Source organism: Desmodus rotundus, chromosome 7 (genome assembly GCF_022682495.2).
Source record: "Desmodus rotundus isolate HL8 chromosome 7, HLdesRot8A.1, whole genome shotgun sequence".
NCBI classification, from domain to species: domain Eukaryota; kingdom Metazoa; phylum Chordata; class Mammalia; order Chiroptera; family Phyllostomidae; genus Desmodus; species Desmodus rotundus.
Window position 1 is genome coordinate 89,124,286 of NC_071393.1, and position 19,931 is coordinate 89,144,216.

At 36.3% G+C, this 19,931-nt stretch overlaps 1 protein-coding gene across 1 annotated transcript in view; it reads left to right on the plus strand.

The window, feature by feature from the left end:
• The window catches only part of MINDY2 (MINDY lysine 48 deubiquitinase 2), an 81,188-nt gene that overhangs the window by 31,919 nt on the left and 29,338 nt on the right, over nucleotides 1–19,931 (plus strand). Inside the window, exon 5 of the mRNA XM_024567461.3 lies at nucleotides 14,906–15,008. Coding sequence (XP_024423229.2) covers nucleotides 14,906–15,008 — 103 coding nt within the window. The remainder of the gene's footprint in view (nucleotides 1–14,905; nucleotides 15,009–19,931) is intronic.

Below are 19,931 nucleotides of genomic sequence, written 5' to 3' on the forward strand. Positions count from 1 at the left end.
AGAAAGTATCCATCCATGTAATATGAAAAAGAGACATTTATTGAAGAAGATAAGAAACTTTGTACATAGGACAATGATGCCTCAGTCCCCTTCAAAGTAGGCACCTTGGGACCTCACACAGTTCTCCCAATTGCTATCAGCTACCCATTGTATTTTCCTGAATCTCATCAATGGTCTGAAATCTCTTCCCTTTCAAAGGTGATTTTAGTTTTGGGAAAAGCCAGAAGGCCCAGGGCACCAAATATGGGCTGTAGAGGGGCTGAGTCACCTGTGTGATTTGATGTTTCACAAAAAAATTCTGCACAAGACATGATGCATGAGTGGACACGTTGTAATGAAGCTGCCTGTCACCAGTTGCCCAAACCTGCCCATTCATACCTGAACCCTTCTGAGGCATCCAAGTAATTTCTGTGGAGTAACATAAAAGCTTAACACAAAATTTGGTGCAGATTCACTGCTCTACTCATTCAGTCATTTTGAATGCAATGGCCACACAGTACACATGCTCACTCAATGGTATCTAACATCCCCACTGACTAGTACAGTGAAGTGGTGGTCAGTGTTCACGCTTGTGCATTCTAGTCCACTCTCCTTGGCTGCCAGGTTAAATCAATGTCACACAAACCATTCTCATTATATTAACAATGGGTGTACTTTTTCTGGACAGACCTCATATATATATATATATACATTTGCTATTTACCAGAGACTTATATAAAACAGTATGAAGTTAAACAAAAAGTTTACAAGTAAAAAGAGGAAAAAAAGAGATTCCATACAATTGTTCATCAAGAGAAACCTGGTATACCTATAGTAATTTCAGGAAGAATAGACTTAAACTTTAAGTCAAAAAACAATACTAATGATAGATTGTTTAATTTGCAAAAAAGATAGAGTCATTTAAAATTTGTATGTGCCTGGAGATACCTGGAAAGTAAAAACCCTGATTGACTTTATTCCTTAGGAACCCATTGGAACTGTTGCAAAGAGTAAAGGTCAATTTTTGACAATGAAAAACAAAATTTGTATGCATCAAATAACATAACCTCAAAGTACATAAAGCAAAATTCATTGAATTATTAGAAGAAATAGATTATCATCTTAGAAGATTTTAATATACCTTTCTTTGTAATTGTTAGAAGCAGAAAAGAAAACCTAGCATACATACATCCTTTTAAAAAATTTAATAAACTTTAATTTTTGAATAATTTTTAGGAAGGTTGCAAAGATTACAGAAAATTCATGTGTACATTTTACCCACTTTTTCCAAATCTTATGTAACCATGGTACATGTGTCAAAACTTAGAAATTTAATATTGGTACATTACTATTAAATATATTATGGTATTTCACATTTTACCAATTATTACACTAATTTTCTTGTTGTTTTTCCAGAATCCAATCCAGGGTAGACATTGCATTTTATCATTCTGTCTTCCTACCCTCCTGCTGTCCGTGGTATTTTTTCAGTCTTTTATGTTTTTCATAAACCTGATTATACATTCTCTTTATACACATGAAAATTTAGATTTTAAGGTTAAGTTTATATAGATATGATTTCTCTCTAAAGTAAATTATAGTTTCAGTACAACCCCAAACAAAAAATCCCAGCAGATTTGTGGGAGTAGTTGTGGAATGTGAAAAGTTGATTCTACAATTTACATGGTAATGTGAAGAGCTAGGAATAGAAGTCAAGATATTCTTGAAGCAGAATAAGTAGGGAAGACTTGCTTTTTCAGATATAAAATATTTTGAATATTGTAATTAGGAATTAGACCAATGACAGAGAATAGAGAGGCCAAAAAGACCATGAATATATAGACAGAAATAGGTCACTGTAATGAGGCAAAACAGTCTTTTCAATAAAAGGTGCTAAGATAGTTAGATATGTAATTATTTAGCCATTTATATAGCCAATTCAAATTTCTAATTAGACAGCCAATTAGAAATAAATGAAATTTTATCCCAAATCACACTATGAAATTCTATTCCATGCACATTTATGTTTAATTGTAAAATATAAAAATGCATGAGTTTGAAAATGTTTTTAACCATAATAATAGGAAGAAATTCCTAAAACAAGATACAAATGCATTAACTATAAAGAATATTGGTAGAATGTAACTACATTAAAATTGAGAACTTGTATTGTCTAAAATTCCAAAGAGAATGTAAAAGTAAGCCATAGAGTGGATGACTGCAACTTATATAATGAATAAAAGATTAATAATCAGAAGGTATAAAAAGCTCCTACAAATAATTTTTTTAATATAGACCACCCAGTAAAAAAGGAACAAGTGACTTGAATAGGCATTTCACAAAAATGGGTATACAATGGCCAGTGAACTTATGAAGTAGTCATCAGGGAAATGCAAATTAAAAGCAAAATGAGATAGCACTATATGCTCATAAGAATGGCTAACATTTAAAAGTCTGAAAATACTAAATTTTGGAGAAGATACACAATGTTAAAAATTCTTATTCCGTGCTGAAGAGAATATAAATTGGCTGTCTACTTTGGAAAGCAGCTTGGAACTATCGGGTAAAGTTGAGGATAAGCATATCCTCAGATGCAGAAATTTGACAAGGTATATTCCCTAGAGCAGTGGTCCCTAACCTTTTTGGCACCATAGAGTAGTTTTATGGAATACAGTTTATCCACGGACCGGGATGAGGTGGGTGGGGGCGGGGAGACAGGAGACAGGAGACAGAGCTCAGGCACTAATTTGAGCGAAGCTTTGCTCACTTGCTGCTCACTGCCTGCTGTGCAGTCTGGTCCGTGACAGGCCACAGACTGGTGCAGGTCCATGGCCGGGGTGTTGGGGACCCTTGCCCTAGAGAAATTCTTGATATGTGTAACAGGGTAAGTATATAAGAATGTACATGGCACTATTATTTGTCATAGCCCCAACTGAAAACAATTTGGACATCCAAAGATGAATGAGTAAATATATTACATGGTCAAGATGACAGCACAGGTAAACATGACTCACCTCTTTGCACAACCATATCAAAATTACAACTAAACTATAGATCAACTATCACTCAGAACTGTCAGAAATCAAGTTGGATGGAATTCTGACAACTACAATAGGAGGTGCAGATGTGGGATGGGCTGGTCCCACATGCACTTGTGGTGGATAAAAACTCGTGAGGGGGATAGAATATTCCAAATAAAATGGAATGGGACCCAGTAGATAACTCAGAAATACATCTCAAAGGAGAGATTAAAGTGTCAGGTCCTGAAAAAGTGGTTTATAAGAATAAACAACTGAACACTAGCTGGACAAAAGCCTTATAACCACAGACAAATAAGGAAACCACTTCACCACAACGTGACTGGTACGGAATGTGGAGGAGGTGTGAGAGGGCTGGCTGGGCTCCCATGGGTGGCAGCTGAAGTTCTAGATGGATATTTTAGAGGTCGAGGAGTTCCTCCTGAGAAGTGAGGGGTCTAAGCCCCAAGTTGGGCTCCTTAGTCCACAGCACCAGAGCTGGAAAGGAACCCAGGTAACATCCAGCTGTGAAAAGCAGCAGGGTTTCTGTCTGCCAGGGAGAGATGACTAGAGACACACAGATTCTTTTAAAAAGCCAATGCACAAAATTTCATTTGCAGCCACTTACCCTGGTTTCCAGCAGAGGAAGGGAAGAGTGGACTTAGAGATACTTGAGGAGAGTCTGGAGCTAGTGGTTCTGGGGTGATTTACCAAGATCCCTATGCTGAGTCATTTCCCATACTACAGAAGCCATCTTTCTCAGGCAAAGCACTCTTCTCCGAGTGGCATCAGCCTGAGAGGAAGCAATAGCCCTGCCACATCCTGTGGTTTTTAAGCCAGACTGCTGATCACAGCTTGACTAAGTTAACAACTAAGCTGCTTAGCAGCTAATTAGTTTAACATCTAAGGTGGAAATACAAAGAAGCAGCCAAAATGGGAAGACACACAGACCCCAAATGCAAGAGCAAGAGAATTATCCAGAAGAATGAGATGAAATGGAGGCAAGCAATTTATCAGATAGAGAGTTTAGAGTAATGATTATAAGGATATTCAACAGCATGAAAAAACAAACTATTAAAAAAGGACCAATCAGAAATAAAGAATGCAATATCTGAGATAAGGAGTAAACAGTAGGTTAGATGAAGCAGAGGATAGAATTCATGTTTTGGAACACAAAGTAGAAGAAAAACATCCAGGCAGAGCAGCAAAAAGAAAAAAAAAATTTAAACGGGAGCTTAAGAAATATTTTAGATAACATGAAGCATAACATCTGTATCATGGGAATACTAGAAGGAGAAGAGAGTGAGCAAGGAATGAGAACCTATTTGAAGAAATAATGACTGAAAACTTCCCTAATCTGGTGAAGGAAAAAATCACACAAGTGCAGGAAGCTCAGAGAGTCCCAAACAAGTTGGACCAAAAGAGGCCTACACTAAGACACATCATAGTTAAAATGACAAGGCTTGAAGACAAGGAGAGAATCCCAGAAGCCACAGAGAAAAGCAGGTAATTACCTACAAGGGAGCACCAATTAGACTGGCATCAGATTATTCAACAGAAACATTTCATTCCAGAAGGGTGTGGCATGAAATATTATTCAAGGTGATAAAAAGCAAGGACCCTACAATGAAGGCTGCCTTACCCATAGATGCTATCATTTAAAATCAAAGGAGACATAAGGAGCTTCCCACACAAGAAAAGCTAAAAGAGTTTGTTAATAACAAACCAGTACTGCAACAAATGTTAAAGGGCTTGCTTGAAGAAAAAGAGAAAGGAAAAAAAGCCAGAGGAAAACAGTCTAAGAATAAAATAGCACTACACATGTTATCTACCAATAATTACCTTACATGTAAATGGCTTAAATGCTCAGACCAAAAGATGGAGGGTAGCTGAATGGATAAGAAAACAAGACCCATAAATATGCTGCCTCCAAAAAGCCCATTTCACATCAAAAGATATAGGCAAACTAAAAGAAAAAGGTATTTCATGAAAATGGAAAAGAAAAAAAAGCTGGGGTAGCAGTATTTATACTTGACAAAATAGACTTTAAAACAAAAGCCATAATAAGAGACAAAGAGGACACTACATAATAGTGAAGGGAACAATCCAACAAGAGGATATAACCCTAGTAAACATTTATGCACCCAACATGAGAGCACCTTAATATGTAAAGCAAATCTTGATGGACATAAAAGGAGAGATCAGGAGAAATAGAGTCATAGTTGGCGATTTTAATACCCCATTGAACTTCCAGCCAAGATAGAGGCCTAGGTAGATGGACTTCACTTCCTCACACAACCAAAAGAAGGACAAAAACCAATTAAAAAAAAAAACAAACAAACCCAGAACTGCCAGAAAATCAAACTACACGGAAGTCTGACAACCAAGAAGTTAAAGAAGAAACATTCATCCAGACTGGTGCGCCAAAACAAAGAAAAATGGCCCAAATGAAAGAACGGATGAAAACTCTAGAAAAAGAACTAAGCAAGGAAGACATAACTAACCTATCAGATGCAAAGTTCAAAACACTGGTAATCAGGATGCTCACAGAAATAATTGAGATTGGCTGCAAAATAAAAGAAGTGAAGGCTGTAGAATCTGAAATAAAGGAAAATATAAAGGGAACCAACAATGAAGGGGAAAAAAAAACGGGACTCAAATCAAAGATTTGGACCAGACAGAAGAAATAAACATTCAACCAGAATATAATGAAGAAACAAGAATTCTAAAAAAGTGAGGAAAGGCTTAGGAACCTCTGGGACAACTTTAAATGTTCCAACATCTAAATCATAGGGGTGCCAGAAGGAAAAGAGAGAGAGTAAGAAATTAAAAACTTATTTGAAAAAATAATGAAGGAAAACTTCCCCAGTCTGGTGAAGGAACTAGACATGCTAGTCCAGGAAGCTCAGAGAGTCCCAAAAAAGTTGGAACCAAGGTGGAACATACCAAGACACATCATAATTAAATTTTCCAAGATTAAAGATAAGGAGAGAATCTTAAAAGCAGCAAGAGAAAAGGAGAGAGTTACCTACAAAGGAGTTCCCATAAGAATATCAGCCAATTTCTCAAAAGAAACCCTACAGCTAAGAAAGGGACCGGAAAGAAGTATTCAAAATCATGAAAGGCAAGGGCCTACATACAAGATTACTCTATCCACTAAAGCTTTCATTTAGAATGGAAGGGGAGATAAAGTGTTTCCCAGATAAGGTAAAGTTAGAGGAGTTTATCATCATCAAGTCCTCATTATGTGTAATGTTAAAAGGACTTATCTAAGAAAAAGAAAAAGATCAAAACTATGAACAGTAAAACAACAGCAAACTCATAACTATCAACAACTGAACCTAAAAAGAAAGAAAGAAAGAAAAAAGCCAAACTAAGCAAACAACTGCAACAGGAACAGAATCACAGAAATGGAGATCCCTTGGAGAATTAGCAGCAGGGAGGGGGAGGAGGGAGAATGGGATAAAGGTACAGGGAATAAGGAGTATAATTGGTAGGTAGGATATAAATGGGCAGGTTTAGAATAGTATAGGAAGTGGAGAAGCCAGAGAACTTGTATTTGTGACCCATGGACATGAACTAAGGTGGGGGAATCCTGGAGGAAGAGGGGTGCAGGGTGGAGGGGGATAAAAGGGAGAAAAAGATGGGACGACTGTAATAGTGTAATCAATACAATATTCTTTAAAAAAAACGCACCTCTCGGATTCAATGGATAGATCCTCCCAGTGTAAATTCAACAAGGAGACAGCAGCCTTAACAATACACCAGATCAAATGGATTTAATTGATATCTTCAGAGTATTTACCCCAAAGCAGCAGAATATGAATACTCTTTAAATGCACATGGAATGTTTCCTAGGATAGACCACATGTTTGGACACAAAAGAAGTCTCAATAAATTTAAGAAAATTGAAATCACATCAAGCATCTTCTCTGACAACAATGCTATGAAACTAGAAATCAATCACAAGAAGAATACAGAAAAACACACAAAGATATGGAAACCAAGTTACATGTTATTAAACAATGAATGGGTCAAAAGTGAGATCAATGAAGAAATTAAAATATATCTTGAAACAAATGATAATGAGGACACAACAATCCAAAATCTGTGGGACTCTGGGAAAGCAATCCTAAGAAGGAAATTCATGGCATTTCTGGCCTATCTCAAAACACAAGAAAAACCTGAAATAAAGAATCTAACTTCACACTTAAAGGAACTTAAAAAAGAACAAAACAAAACCCAAAGTGAGTAGAACAAAGGAAATAATAAAGATTACAGCAGAAGTAAATGAAATAGAGTATAAAAAATGATACAATAAAATCAATGAATCTAAGAGCTATTCTTTGAAATGATAAACAAGATGGACAAACCTTTAACCAGACCCTTCAAGAAAAAAGAGAAAGGACCCAAATAAAATCAGAAATGAAAGAGGAGACATAACAATTGATACCAAAGGAATACAAAAGTATTGTAAGAAATTATGAACAATTATATGCCAACAAGGTGGACAATCTGGATGAAATGTATAAATTCCTAGAAACATAAAATCTTCTAAAACTAAATCACAAAGAATCAGAGAATCTGAATAGACAAATTATACCTAATGAAGCTGAAGCCATAATAAAAACAAATTCCCAACAAACATGAGCCCTGGACCAGGTGAATTTTACTAAACATTCCGAGAAAAAGTAATACCTCTTCTCAAGCTATTTCATAAAATTCAAGAGGACTAATGGCTCTCAGACTCATTTTATGAGGCCAACGTTGTCCTAATTTCAAAACCAGATAAAGACACTACAAAGAAAGAAAATTATAGACCAATATCTCTGATGAACATAAATGCTAAAATCCTCAACAAAATATTAGGATACCCAATAAAGCAATGTATCAAAATGATCATACACCATGATCATGTGGGGTTTATTCCAGGAATGCAAGGTTGGTATAACATTAGCAAATCAGTCGTGTGATTCACCATATAAACAAAATGAAGGATAAAAAAACACAGTCATATCAATAGATGCAGAAAACCTTTAGATAAAATCCAGCACACATTTATGATCAAAACTCTTAGCAAAGTGGAAATAGAAGGAACATACCTAAACATAACAAAGACCATATATGGCAAACCCAGTACCAGCATCATACTCAATGGGCAAAAACTACATGTGTTCCCCTTAATATCAGGAACAATAAAGGGATGTCAGCTTTACCTCTCTTATTCAACACAGCACTGGAAATCCTAGCCACAGTAATCAGAGAAGAAGAAGAAATAAAAGGCATCCAAGTTATTTGCAAATGACATGATACTGCACATAAAGAACTCCAAAGATTCCACCAAGAAACTACTAGAACTGATAAATGAATTCAGCAAAGTAACAGGATACAAAATTAATATTCAGAAATCAGTTGCATTCTCATATGCCGATAATGTACTAACAAGGAAATTAAAGAAACAATCCCATCTACAATTGCTTCAAAAAGAATAAAATACCTAGGAATAAACCTAACCAAGAATGTAAAAGACCTGTACTCAAAAAATTATAAGACGCAAGAAAGAAATTGAAGAAGATAGAAAATTGGAAGCAACATACCATGTTCATCATTAAAATATCCAGACTACCCAAAGTAATCTATAGATTGGATGCAGTTCCTATTAAAATTCCAATGACATTTCACAAAACGAGAACATATTTCAAAAATTTATATGGAACCACAAAATGCCCTGCATACCAAAAGTGATCCTGAGAAAGAAGTAATGGCACCCGCTCCTCTCTGCCAGATTTCAGTCACTCCCTCCGCTACCCACAATCAAATTGGGCCCCTCTGGTGCTGGTTCCCGAGTGGGTGGGCTTGTGCATGCTCTAGGCCCCCGTGGGTCTCTCCAACGACCTTTCCTGTGAGGCTGGGAGTTTCTCCTGCTGCCACCCCAACCCCCATGGGCGTTTTCAATCAGAGGTTTGAGGCTTTATTTCCCCGCTGGAGCCCTGGGTTACACGGTCTGCTTCGCTCCCCGCCATTTGTCCGGTTTATCTATGAGCGAATGTGGGGCCGCAAGATACTACCCGCCGCTCTGCCTGCCCCGTTCTCCGCCACTCTGAGTCCGGCCCTCTCGGTTTATCTGTGCGCGAATGTAGGGCCGCAGGGTCTGCTAGCAGTCAGACTGCCTGCCCCGTTCGTCCCACACTCTGCCAGTCTCGGTCCCGCCACGGCCACTCGAGTCCTCTCCGCCCCGGCTGCCCATCTCCACCCCTCCTACCGGTCTGGATGAATGTTTATTTTTTATCTCCTTGGTGTCGGACTTCCTTGTCGTTCAATTTTCTGTCAGTTCTGGTTGTGTGAGGAGGCGCAGTGTGTCTACCTACGCCGCCATCTTGGTTCTCTCCAAGATCTAGACCACCTTCTTACACCACACACAAAAATGAATGCAAAATGGATTAAAGACTTAAATGTTAGACCCGAAAACATAAAAATCCTAGAAGAATAGGAAGCAAAATTTCGGACATTGCTCATAGAAATTTTGTTTCAGTTATATTCTCCAGGCAAGGGAAACAAGAGAAAAAATAAACAAATGGGACTTCATCAAACTAAAAAGTGTTTGCACAGCAAAGGAAATTGTCAACATAATAAATAGACAACCCACAGAAAGGGAAAACATATTCGCCAATACATCTGACAAGGGGTTAATATCCAAAATTTATAAAGAACTTACAAAACTCAACACTAAGGAAATCAAACAATCCAATTAAAAAATGGGCAAAGGATCTGAATAGACATTTCTCCAAACAGGACATATACCTGGCTAATAGACCTATGTAAAGATGCTCAATGTCACTAATCATCAGAGAAGTGCAAATAAAAACCACAGTGAGATACCATCTCACACCTGTCTGAATGGCCATCATCAATAAATCAAAAACAACAAGTGCTGGCAAGGATGTGGACAAAGGGGCACCCTTTTGAACTGTTGGTTGGGAATGTAGACTGGTGCAGCCACTGTGGAAAGCAGTATGGAGATACCTCAAAAAATTAAAAAATGGATCTGCCTTTCAACCCAGGAATCCTCCTTCTGGGAATATATCCAAAGGAGCCCAAAACACTAATTTGAAAGAACATAAGCACCCTCATGTTCATTGCAGTGTTACTTACAATTGCTAAGATATGGAAGCAGCCTAGTGTTTATCAGTAGATGAGTGAATAAAACAACTATGGGACATTTACACAATGGAATTCTACTTGGCGATAAAAAAAGAGAAAATTTTACCCTTTGCTACAGTATGGATGGGCCTGGAGAACATTACACTAAGTGAAGTAAGCGAGTCAGAGAAAGACATACACCATATGATTTCACTCATATGTGGAATCTAATGAACAAACTGAACTAACAAGCAAAACAGAGACAGACTCATAGATGGAGGGCAGATGGCAGCTAGCAGGGGGAGTAAGAGGGTGGAGGGATTAAGCAAAAAGGAAAATGGACTTACGGATATGGACAACAGTGTGGTGATTGCTGGAGGGGAGGGTGGTATAACAGGACTAAATGTTAATGGAAAAAATACAGTAAAGATTAAATTTTTAAAAATTTGGGAGGGATATCTCTGGAGCGAGGAGTCTCTGCCCCACTCCAGACCCCCCAGCCAAGGATTTCAGTGCCACGAAGAAGAGTCCCAGTAACTTCTGGCTGCAAAGAGCAGTAGGGATTGAGTCAGTGGAAGAAACTTCTGGAGTCCCCAGCAGTTCCTCTTAAAGAGCCCACACTTGGACTTATGGACTCATTCTCTCTGATCTCCAGCTCTGGGATAGCACCTTGAAAGGGAGCAGTGGCATAAAGGGAGAAACTGAATTGTCTGGCATCAAGGTAAGAGCTGGGGTACAGCTTTCTCCCAGACAGAAAGGTGGGCAGAGACCCCACAAGAGGGCTTTTTCATATGCCCTTTAAGGGCTTCCTGAGCCCTCCCCCAAAAGAGACACAGAGCTGACAGTCACAGGCTATATCTGAGATTTGCCTCATGGCTGACATTTTGCTCTGTCTTCTTGAATCCCTGAGGCTCCACCCCACTGAACTTATGGGCCCACCCAATCTGTTAACAGTGGCTTTTCCATATCAATGCTGGTCTTGGCTCATGCTTCACAACTTTCTAGATCCTATCAAGTAACAGCTGGCCTCAGCAAGCCCCAAACCTGCATGCCTTGTGTTAAGTGGTCACAAGCACAGCACTAGCAGCAACCAGCCAAGATTCACAGCTTGGCTTTGCCTGAAAATCTACAACTCCAGCACAGGTAACAGCCATCTCAGATTGCTTTATAGGACAGGCAGGGTTACCTTAGTCAGAACACAGGTGGGGGCGGACCTTGGCCTGTACCACCCAGGAAACTCTAGAGCCTGCACATCCAGTGGACAGCTACAGAACATGTCAGAGCACCACCCTCCTACCCCTGCATAGCTGATCCTCCACAGAGGGCAGAGGTTGGTTTTCAGTGGTCAAAACCAGTTTTTGCCTCTGAGTGGCCTAGGTAAATCCCTCCCATTGACCTGCCAACATCAACCAAGACTCAATGATAAGAGGAGGGTGTACTCAGCTCACATGAAGGGCACATCTCAAGTACCAGCTTGGGTGATAGGGGAGGCTGTGCCACCGGACCCTACAGGACACCTAATACATTAGGCCACACTACCAAGAAAGGGAATCTACCTAATATACAGAAACACACAGAGGGGCCTGCCAAAATGAGGAGACAAAGAAACATTCCCAAATGAAAGAAGAGATCAGAACTCTAGAAAAGAACTAAACAAATGGAGATAAACAATCTATGAGATGCAGAGTTGCAAAGCATTGGTTATGAGGATGCTCAAGGAACTTAGGACCTCAATAACATAAAAATGATCCAGTCAGAAATGAAGGAAAGAAATAGGAACTTACAGGGAAACAACAGTAGAGTGGATAAAGCCAAGAATCAAATCAAACATTTGGAACATAAGGAACAAAAAACAACCAATCACAACAAAAAGATGAAAAAGGAACCCCCTAAAAATGAGGATAGTGTAAGCTGCCTCTGGGACAACTTGAAGCATCCAATATTCACATCACAGGTATGCCAGAAGAAGAACAAGAGCAAGAAATTGGAAATCTATCTGAAAAATAATGAAAGAAAAGTTCCTTAATTTTGTGAAGGAAATAGACATGCAAGTCCAGCAGTACAGAGCATCCCAAACAAGATGGATGCAAAGAGGCTCATTTGTAGACACATCATAATTAAAATGCCGAAGGTTAAAGATAAAGACAGAATCTTAAAAGCGGCAAGAGAAAGGCTGTTAGTTACTTACAAGGGAGTTCCCATAAGACTGTCAGCTGATTTTCTACAGAAACTTTGCAGGCTAGAAGAGATTGCAAGAAATATTCAAAGTCTTGTAAAGCAGGGACCTATAGCCAAGATTGCTTTACCCAGCAGAGCTGTCATGTAGAATCAAAGGTCAGATAAAGAGCTTCAATTAAAAGGAAAAACTAAAGGAGTTTTACCACCAAAGTCATTGTTATATGAAATGTTCCTGGGACTTATTTAAGAAAAGGTCAAAACTACTAACAATAAAATGGCAATAAATATATATCTATCAACAATTGAATCTAAGAAACAAACTAAGAAAACATGAACACAGGCAGAATCATGGTACAGCGAGCATTTTGATGATTGCCAGATGGGAAGTACATGTAGAGGAATGGGTAATCAGGTGAGGGTATTAGGTACAAATAGGTAGTTACAGAATAGCCATGGGGATGTAAAATACAGTATAGGAAAAGGAGTAGCCAAAGAACTTATATGCATGATCCCCATGGATATGAATAATGGTGTGGGCATTGTCTGTGGGAGTGGTAGATCCTGGGTAGAGGCAGAAAGGGGAAAAATTTTGGGCATATATAATAATATAATCAATAAAATATAATTAGAAACTAAAATAATGTTATAGTAATTAAGGGGATAAATAAATATATTACAGTATATTCAGAACAATGAAAAAGAATAGCTGCACACCACTACATAAACTATCATGCATGTTATCTATTTGATTATTTGGTTTATTATTTGTTTTTTCTCCAGAATATAAACTTTATTGAAAGCGTAGATCATCTATTTTGTTAACCGCTGCATTTGCATTTTCTCTAACAGGACCTGGTATATAGTAGTGCATAACAGGCACCCAAATGAATTAATTTAATGAAATACTAATACAGAGAATCAGCCTATGAAAACTTGAAATTTTGTATTGCTCATTGTTAGTCTATATAAGTACAATTGATTTTTGTATATTGATCCTGTATTTTTTATTGGAGTTGTATTTTTGTGGATTCCTTAAGATTGAAAATTTAGATTCTTTGGAAGACAATGAAGTTGACTCACTAAAGAAAATTGCTCTACACAGTTAAAATGTTAACAAAAATAATGAAAGTGTAAAGGAATATGCCCTGCAATTTATTTTTAAGGGTTTAAGTTTTCTTTTTAAATGAGGCAAAGCTGGAAGTCATACTGTTTTATGTGGCTTACATAGACCCATAGCCAATAGATCCTCTTTCAAAGAAAAAGCCTTATTTGGCTCTGCATCAAAAGATTGACAAGTTAATATGAAATGTTTAAGATATATATGTGTGTGTGTGTGTGTGTGTATAACATTTTCCACAATTCACTGCTTTGACTTTTTCAATTTACGGGTCTTCTCAACCATCCATCAGTCCCACTTGCATTGTCAAGAGTTTTTTTTATGATTGTAGGATTTTGCAGGAACAAAGAAAATAAATTATAGCCTAGAGCAGAGCAGTTGTTCTCAAACTTTGCTCTCCAGCAGTGGAATAAAACTTAGACAATTGAGAAGCAGCTTGAGCTAGAATTCTTTTAAAGCTTCTTAACAAGCTCCCCAGTTTGGGAACTATTGTTTAGAGTATTATTACTTGTGCAGATATAGGTCAAGATCTATGGTATTCAAAGAGTAAGTATTCAAGAAGATCATTTGGATGTGGAAAGAAAACATTGGCTCTCTTAGTTTTTATAGCATTGTATTAATTTGTACTTGTTTTATTATGCATATATTTTATTAATATAGTAGTACATGTAAATAGTTTATAAATATATTTTAGGGGTGAGAAGGCAATCAAAATACATTTATACAGTATTGTGGTATAAACTTGATGAGTATTACAGTACTACGTGTTCATTTTTGTAGAGCTCTGCCTTATGTTTCAGTACAATATAAATCTATTTTTCTACAATAATCAAAATATAATGCAGGGAGAGTAGAGATGCCCAATTTTATTTTCCTATGGCTTAAAACACTGAATTTACTTTTCTAGTGTACCTCCAATGACAAATATTAAATAAGAATCACTAGGCAAATACTGTCCCTGATAAATATACATTAACTTTTCTACAGGAAAATAAAATTAGTTATGTCTACTTGTATTTCCACCATACCTGGCTGGGAAGTAAATAAATAAAATGGAAAAACTTTAATCTCGTATATTAACATCTTTAAATTTTCCTTGCTTTAAACACAAAACATTTGTATTTCATTAAAAAAACCTGAGATTTTCTTATTTTTTCTCCTGAAATACTTTGTTTTTTATTTTAATCACTTACGTGAATCTTTACAACCTTAAGAAATAAAGTTGCATGTAATAATTTCATTGAATTATTTTTTGGGTAATTGAAATACAGCTGAGCAAAATTTTTTATAACATGTTATAGCTGTAAGCAAAATTGGAAACAGTTGGGTGTTAATTTTAGTGTTGATTTTTTTCATAAGTAATATTTGTAAATTTAGTATTGTATTAGAATGAAACTCTAAAGAGCGATACAGGTTTCTTTGTTATTGTTTTTAATCTTAATCATGATTAGTGAGACAATCATTTGTTTTCTAGATTGATGACATTGTAAAAGCTGTTGGTAACTGCAGCTACAACCAACTAGTGGAGAAGATCATCTCCTGTAAGCAGTCAGACAATAGTGAGCTGGTTAGTGAAGGTGGGTGAGTGTTGCTATTTCCTGACTTATTCGCGGCAAAATAACTTATCTGATAATTTAAGGTCCTGTAAATGTCTGAAATAAGACTTCTCAAACACAAATGTTGCTGCTTGTAGGAATTAAGAGAAATAATTATTCATAAAGTTACCAGTGAAAGGTTTTTTTCTAGAAACCTCTTTACTTGTAAAATGAGGCCTGCATTTTAATAAACGTCTTTGGAATCTCCAGGTAGCTTTCATATGGTCAGTTACCCAAGGGTAACTGATAATTTCTCTTTTTAAAAGTGATTATTATTTGGGAGTACTACGTCAATTATATAATTCATCCTGAACACCCCAGTTGACTGAGATGAGTATTATGGTACTTGTGTGTTCACTTTCGTAGAGCTCTGCCTTATGTTTCAGTACAATAAATAGTATAGTAAAGCTCCATTCTGGATCAAAGTATACCCTTGATCATTCAGTTATCCTAATCCTTAGCTAATTAAAATTGTTAAGTTCATCCTCATAGAAGGTGTTTCATATTTTTTCAGCGGTATTCCAAACAGTGAAGGGAAGAGCGGATTTGAAACCAGAATGCTGTCAGTAGCTATAGCATTTGGATATACCTTCTCCACCACCCACTACACTTTTTTATAAATATGCTCAAATACTGGGGCTGCTATTCTCCTCTGTTTGAAGGGTAAACACAAAAGAGAAATCATGGAAAGCAGGGAGTGAGCTTTATTATTTTTAGACACATGATTCTTTTAAATATGGTATATTATTATGTATGTATTACAATTACTACATTTTTTAAAAGGTTTTATTTATTTATTTGTAGAGAGGGGGGAAGGGGAGAAAGAGAGGGAGAGAAACATCAGTGTGTGGTTGCCTGTTGTGCGCCCCCTACTGAGGACCTGGCCTGTAACCCAGGCATGTGTCCTGACTGGGAATCCAGCCAGCGACCCTTTGGTTCACAGGCCCGCGCTCAATCCACTGAGCCACACCAGCCAGTGCTACGTTTTTTAAAAGTTCAAATCTTTAAGAGACTACAAGAGTATATGAAAGCATATAAAAGAAGACATGTGCATGAATCCCATACAATATTGATTAATCAGAACCCAATTAATTATATTATTCCATTATCTGTAAGTTTAGCATGTTTATGCAAGAGGCAAGAAGCAAGAAAATACACTGTATTTTAGTTGAGGTCTATCCTAGTCTTCTACTTTCAATAAACACATAAATAAATATATAGGGATATTGGTCATTGATTTGCATGGCAGCACTTTCACTACAACTGAAGGCAGCAAAGTTTAAATTTTACAGGGAGAAAGAGCAACAAAAGCTGTTAAAAGTATTTTCTCTCAGTTAACAAAATTTCACTCACTAGAACTTATTCAGTCTTTTATTACTATAAATATATTACTAAAAAGCAGGCTATATAGAAAATTTCCATCTACAGATTCCTAATTTTACAGTAATTTCCAATGTGCTATTCAGTAGTAATGGAGGGAACAACAGGATTCAAAAAGTGTATTAATGGAATGATAATCAAGAAGTGATATTTGGATGAATATATTTATAGGGTAAGAAGCTATAGGAAACAGTTTAACAGCATTTTTCCCAAGTCTACCTGTAACGTAACAAGGGAAGACTTAGGTAATACACTAATTAACAAATGCACAACAACAACAATAACAAACCCCAGTCCCTTTTTTGCTTCTCCTTTTCTCAACCTGATGCTACAACTATTATTATTGTTGTTGTTATTATTATTATTTCTCTGACATTGACTCCCCAGGATAATGAAAAATAGTAGCTAATTTATGTAGTATTTATAACTTGAGAAGAACATCTTGGTAAAAGCAAGGAAGGGATTATCTTTTTTAGTGGTATAGGATTTGGGGGTAATATATTCCAGAATTGATTAATTTCTTGATATATATACATTTTATAATGATGAAATTCTGCATATAAGATTTCCAGATCAAGGAATAATTATATAGAGAATTCACTACAATTAAAACACTAAACTAGTTTTTGTTTATCAGAAACTACAAGTGTGTCGTGTTTGAAATAATTATTTAACCCCAATGGTTACTTGTATAAGGCATTAAGAATTCATAGGAAGAAAGAGGCCACAATGGACATTTTTACTTACAGTGTAGCAACTAGCTTCCCTTTATAATTTCCCTCATCATATTTTCTTGGGTATAGTGTTCAACTGAAGTCGTCTGCTTTCTTTTCTGTTTGTCCTACAACTGTAACTTTTGTTGTGAATCAATAAAATATCCAAAAGGTAGTTATTTCTAATCCTTCTGTATTAAGCTTTGGTCTTAGATGGTAACTAATTTTTTAAATACAAATATTTCATCTTCATAAGGTGCAGAATACTAGAAATACTTTCCTTATTCTTTCTGATAAATAAATGTTATTTAGCTGACAGTAAAATAGAATAAAATATACTTTCAACTTTCAGATGGCAATACTTTAAAGTAAAAGCACAAAACTCTAACATGGACAGAGTATGTATTATTTGCTAACTCATCTGGGTATTCATACTTTTTTGAATCTAGTTATAATGGTGGGTTGTGGCAAGGCAGCAAAAAACAACAAGAACAAAAATAGCACAGTACAAGCTGCCAGACTCCACGAGAGTTGGTCATTTAATTCCACATGCTCTCTCAGGAATAATTTCTTCTTTAACAATTGTTTACAGGTTAAATATATATATATATATATATACACACACACACACACACACACATATACATACATATACATATATATTTAAAGAAATAATTCCAAAATATTCATTAATTCAAATATTTATGAGCCTTTATTGTGTGCTATACATACTGAAGATTATAGTTTGAATTCATATAATTTTGATTACATAATATTGATTTTCTTTATTTTGAAAAATCTCAATGAAAACATTGGAATAGCACAATGAAAATATGTCTGTGTGTGCATGTACATGCTTTACCTAAATTCAGCAATTATTAACTTACTGAATTTTTGCTTTCTTTCTGTATTCTCACACACGTATTTTCCTAAATCATGTGAGAATTAGTGGCAAATATCATAGCACTTTAACCATTAATGCTTCAACATTTGTCTCCTAAGAACAAAGAATTCTCCTATATAATCACTTTAAAATTATCTCAGGAAATTTATCATTGATATAATACTCTAGTGTACTGTTCATATTCAAAATTCCCCAATTGTCCCAATAATACCCCTTACAGGTTTTAAATGTTTCAATGCGGGCTTCAATCAAGGATCATCTAATTGTCCTATCAATGTAGTCTCTTAAAATCTAAAACAGATCCCTAACCCTTTTTCTTTCTGTTTTTCTGTTTGTTCTTTTGTGACGTTAACTTTTCTTAATAGTCCAGGCCACTTGTTTTGTACAATAGTCCTCAATTTAGATTCATGTGATTGTTTTCTTAGTAGATTTAGGTTATTATATTTTGGAAATACTACATAGGTGACATTGTATCTTCCCCAGTTCATCAAATCCAGTGGCACATGGTGTCATCAATTCATTATTGGTGATGTCCACAATGATTAAGGTGGTATCTGCCAGATTTTTTGTTGTAATGCCCTTTGCCCTTGTAATTAATAAGTAATCTCTGATGTTAATGCTTTGAAACTGTGTGAATACCCTGTTTCCTAATAATCTTTCACCCACTACAGTTGGCATTTCTTGATTCTTGCTAAATCAATTATTAATATGGTGGTTATAGTATTTCTGTTGTTCCTTTTACATTTATTAATTGGCATTGTATGAAAGTAGTTTCTCTTCTCTTCCTTCCCCCATTAAAAAATTTCTTTATCAGCTCTGGCTGGTGTGGCTCGGTGGATTGAGTGCTGGCCTGCTAACACAAGGGTTACCAGTTCAGTTCCCAGTCAGGGCACGTGCCTGGGTTGCAGGCCAGGTCCCCAGTAGGGGGCACATGAGAGACAACCACCCATTGATGTTTCTCTCCCTCTCTTTCTCCCTCCCTTCCCTTCTGTCTAAAAGTAAATAAATAAAATATTTAAAAATGTTTTCTTTATCAATGCAGGCTCACGAATAGTATCTTATTCAGCATATTATAGACTCGTTATTATCATTATTATTTTCAATGCTTAGAATTATCCCAAATAGGGCCAATGGGATGGTCTCAAGCTGGATTCAATTTTCTTTTGACATGTTTTCATCATTTCTTGAGTGTTTCCTTATTTTCTAGCACAATGTGAAGTTCTGGGCTCCCTACTGCTTCCCTGGAATCAAATCATATAAGCCCCTATATTTTCATACTAAAAGAGATTTCTTTTTGTCCCATCCTCTTGAAGAAGAACATTAATACACTGTGGTTGATTTTTGAAATCTGACAGTAGATGAATCTAAAAAAAGAATCACATCATTTGTTTAAAGCTATCACAGTGACAGAGTTAAATTTTGATTGAGTTTAAATTTGAACAGGAGTCTCAGCCTGGGCCACTAGCCAACATTTTAAATAATCTGAATTTCTATTTATCCTTTTTATTAAGATTTTTTAATTTATTTTTGGAGAGAGTGGAAGGGAGAGAAACATCATTGTGTGGTTGCTTCTCGTGCACTCCCAACTGGCTCACAATCCAGGCATGTGCCCTGACTGGGAATTGAACCAGTGACCCTTTAATTCGCAGGCTGGCACTCAATACACTGAGCCACACTAGCCAGGGCCTCTTTTTATCTCATTACCTCTTTTTGTTCCTTTTTGCCTAATTTTAGTGCTCCTCATTTTAACTTCACACCTGGCAGTTAGAACTTTCTTCTTCTCTAATAACTCTTCATTAATAAAGGAAAATAATTTGATAAACTAAGTTAGTATTGAATTTCTGAAACCAGGAGATATTTTCAAACACACTGATGTCAGGAAAATAACTTTTAATTTAAATTTATTTT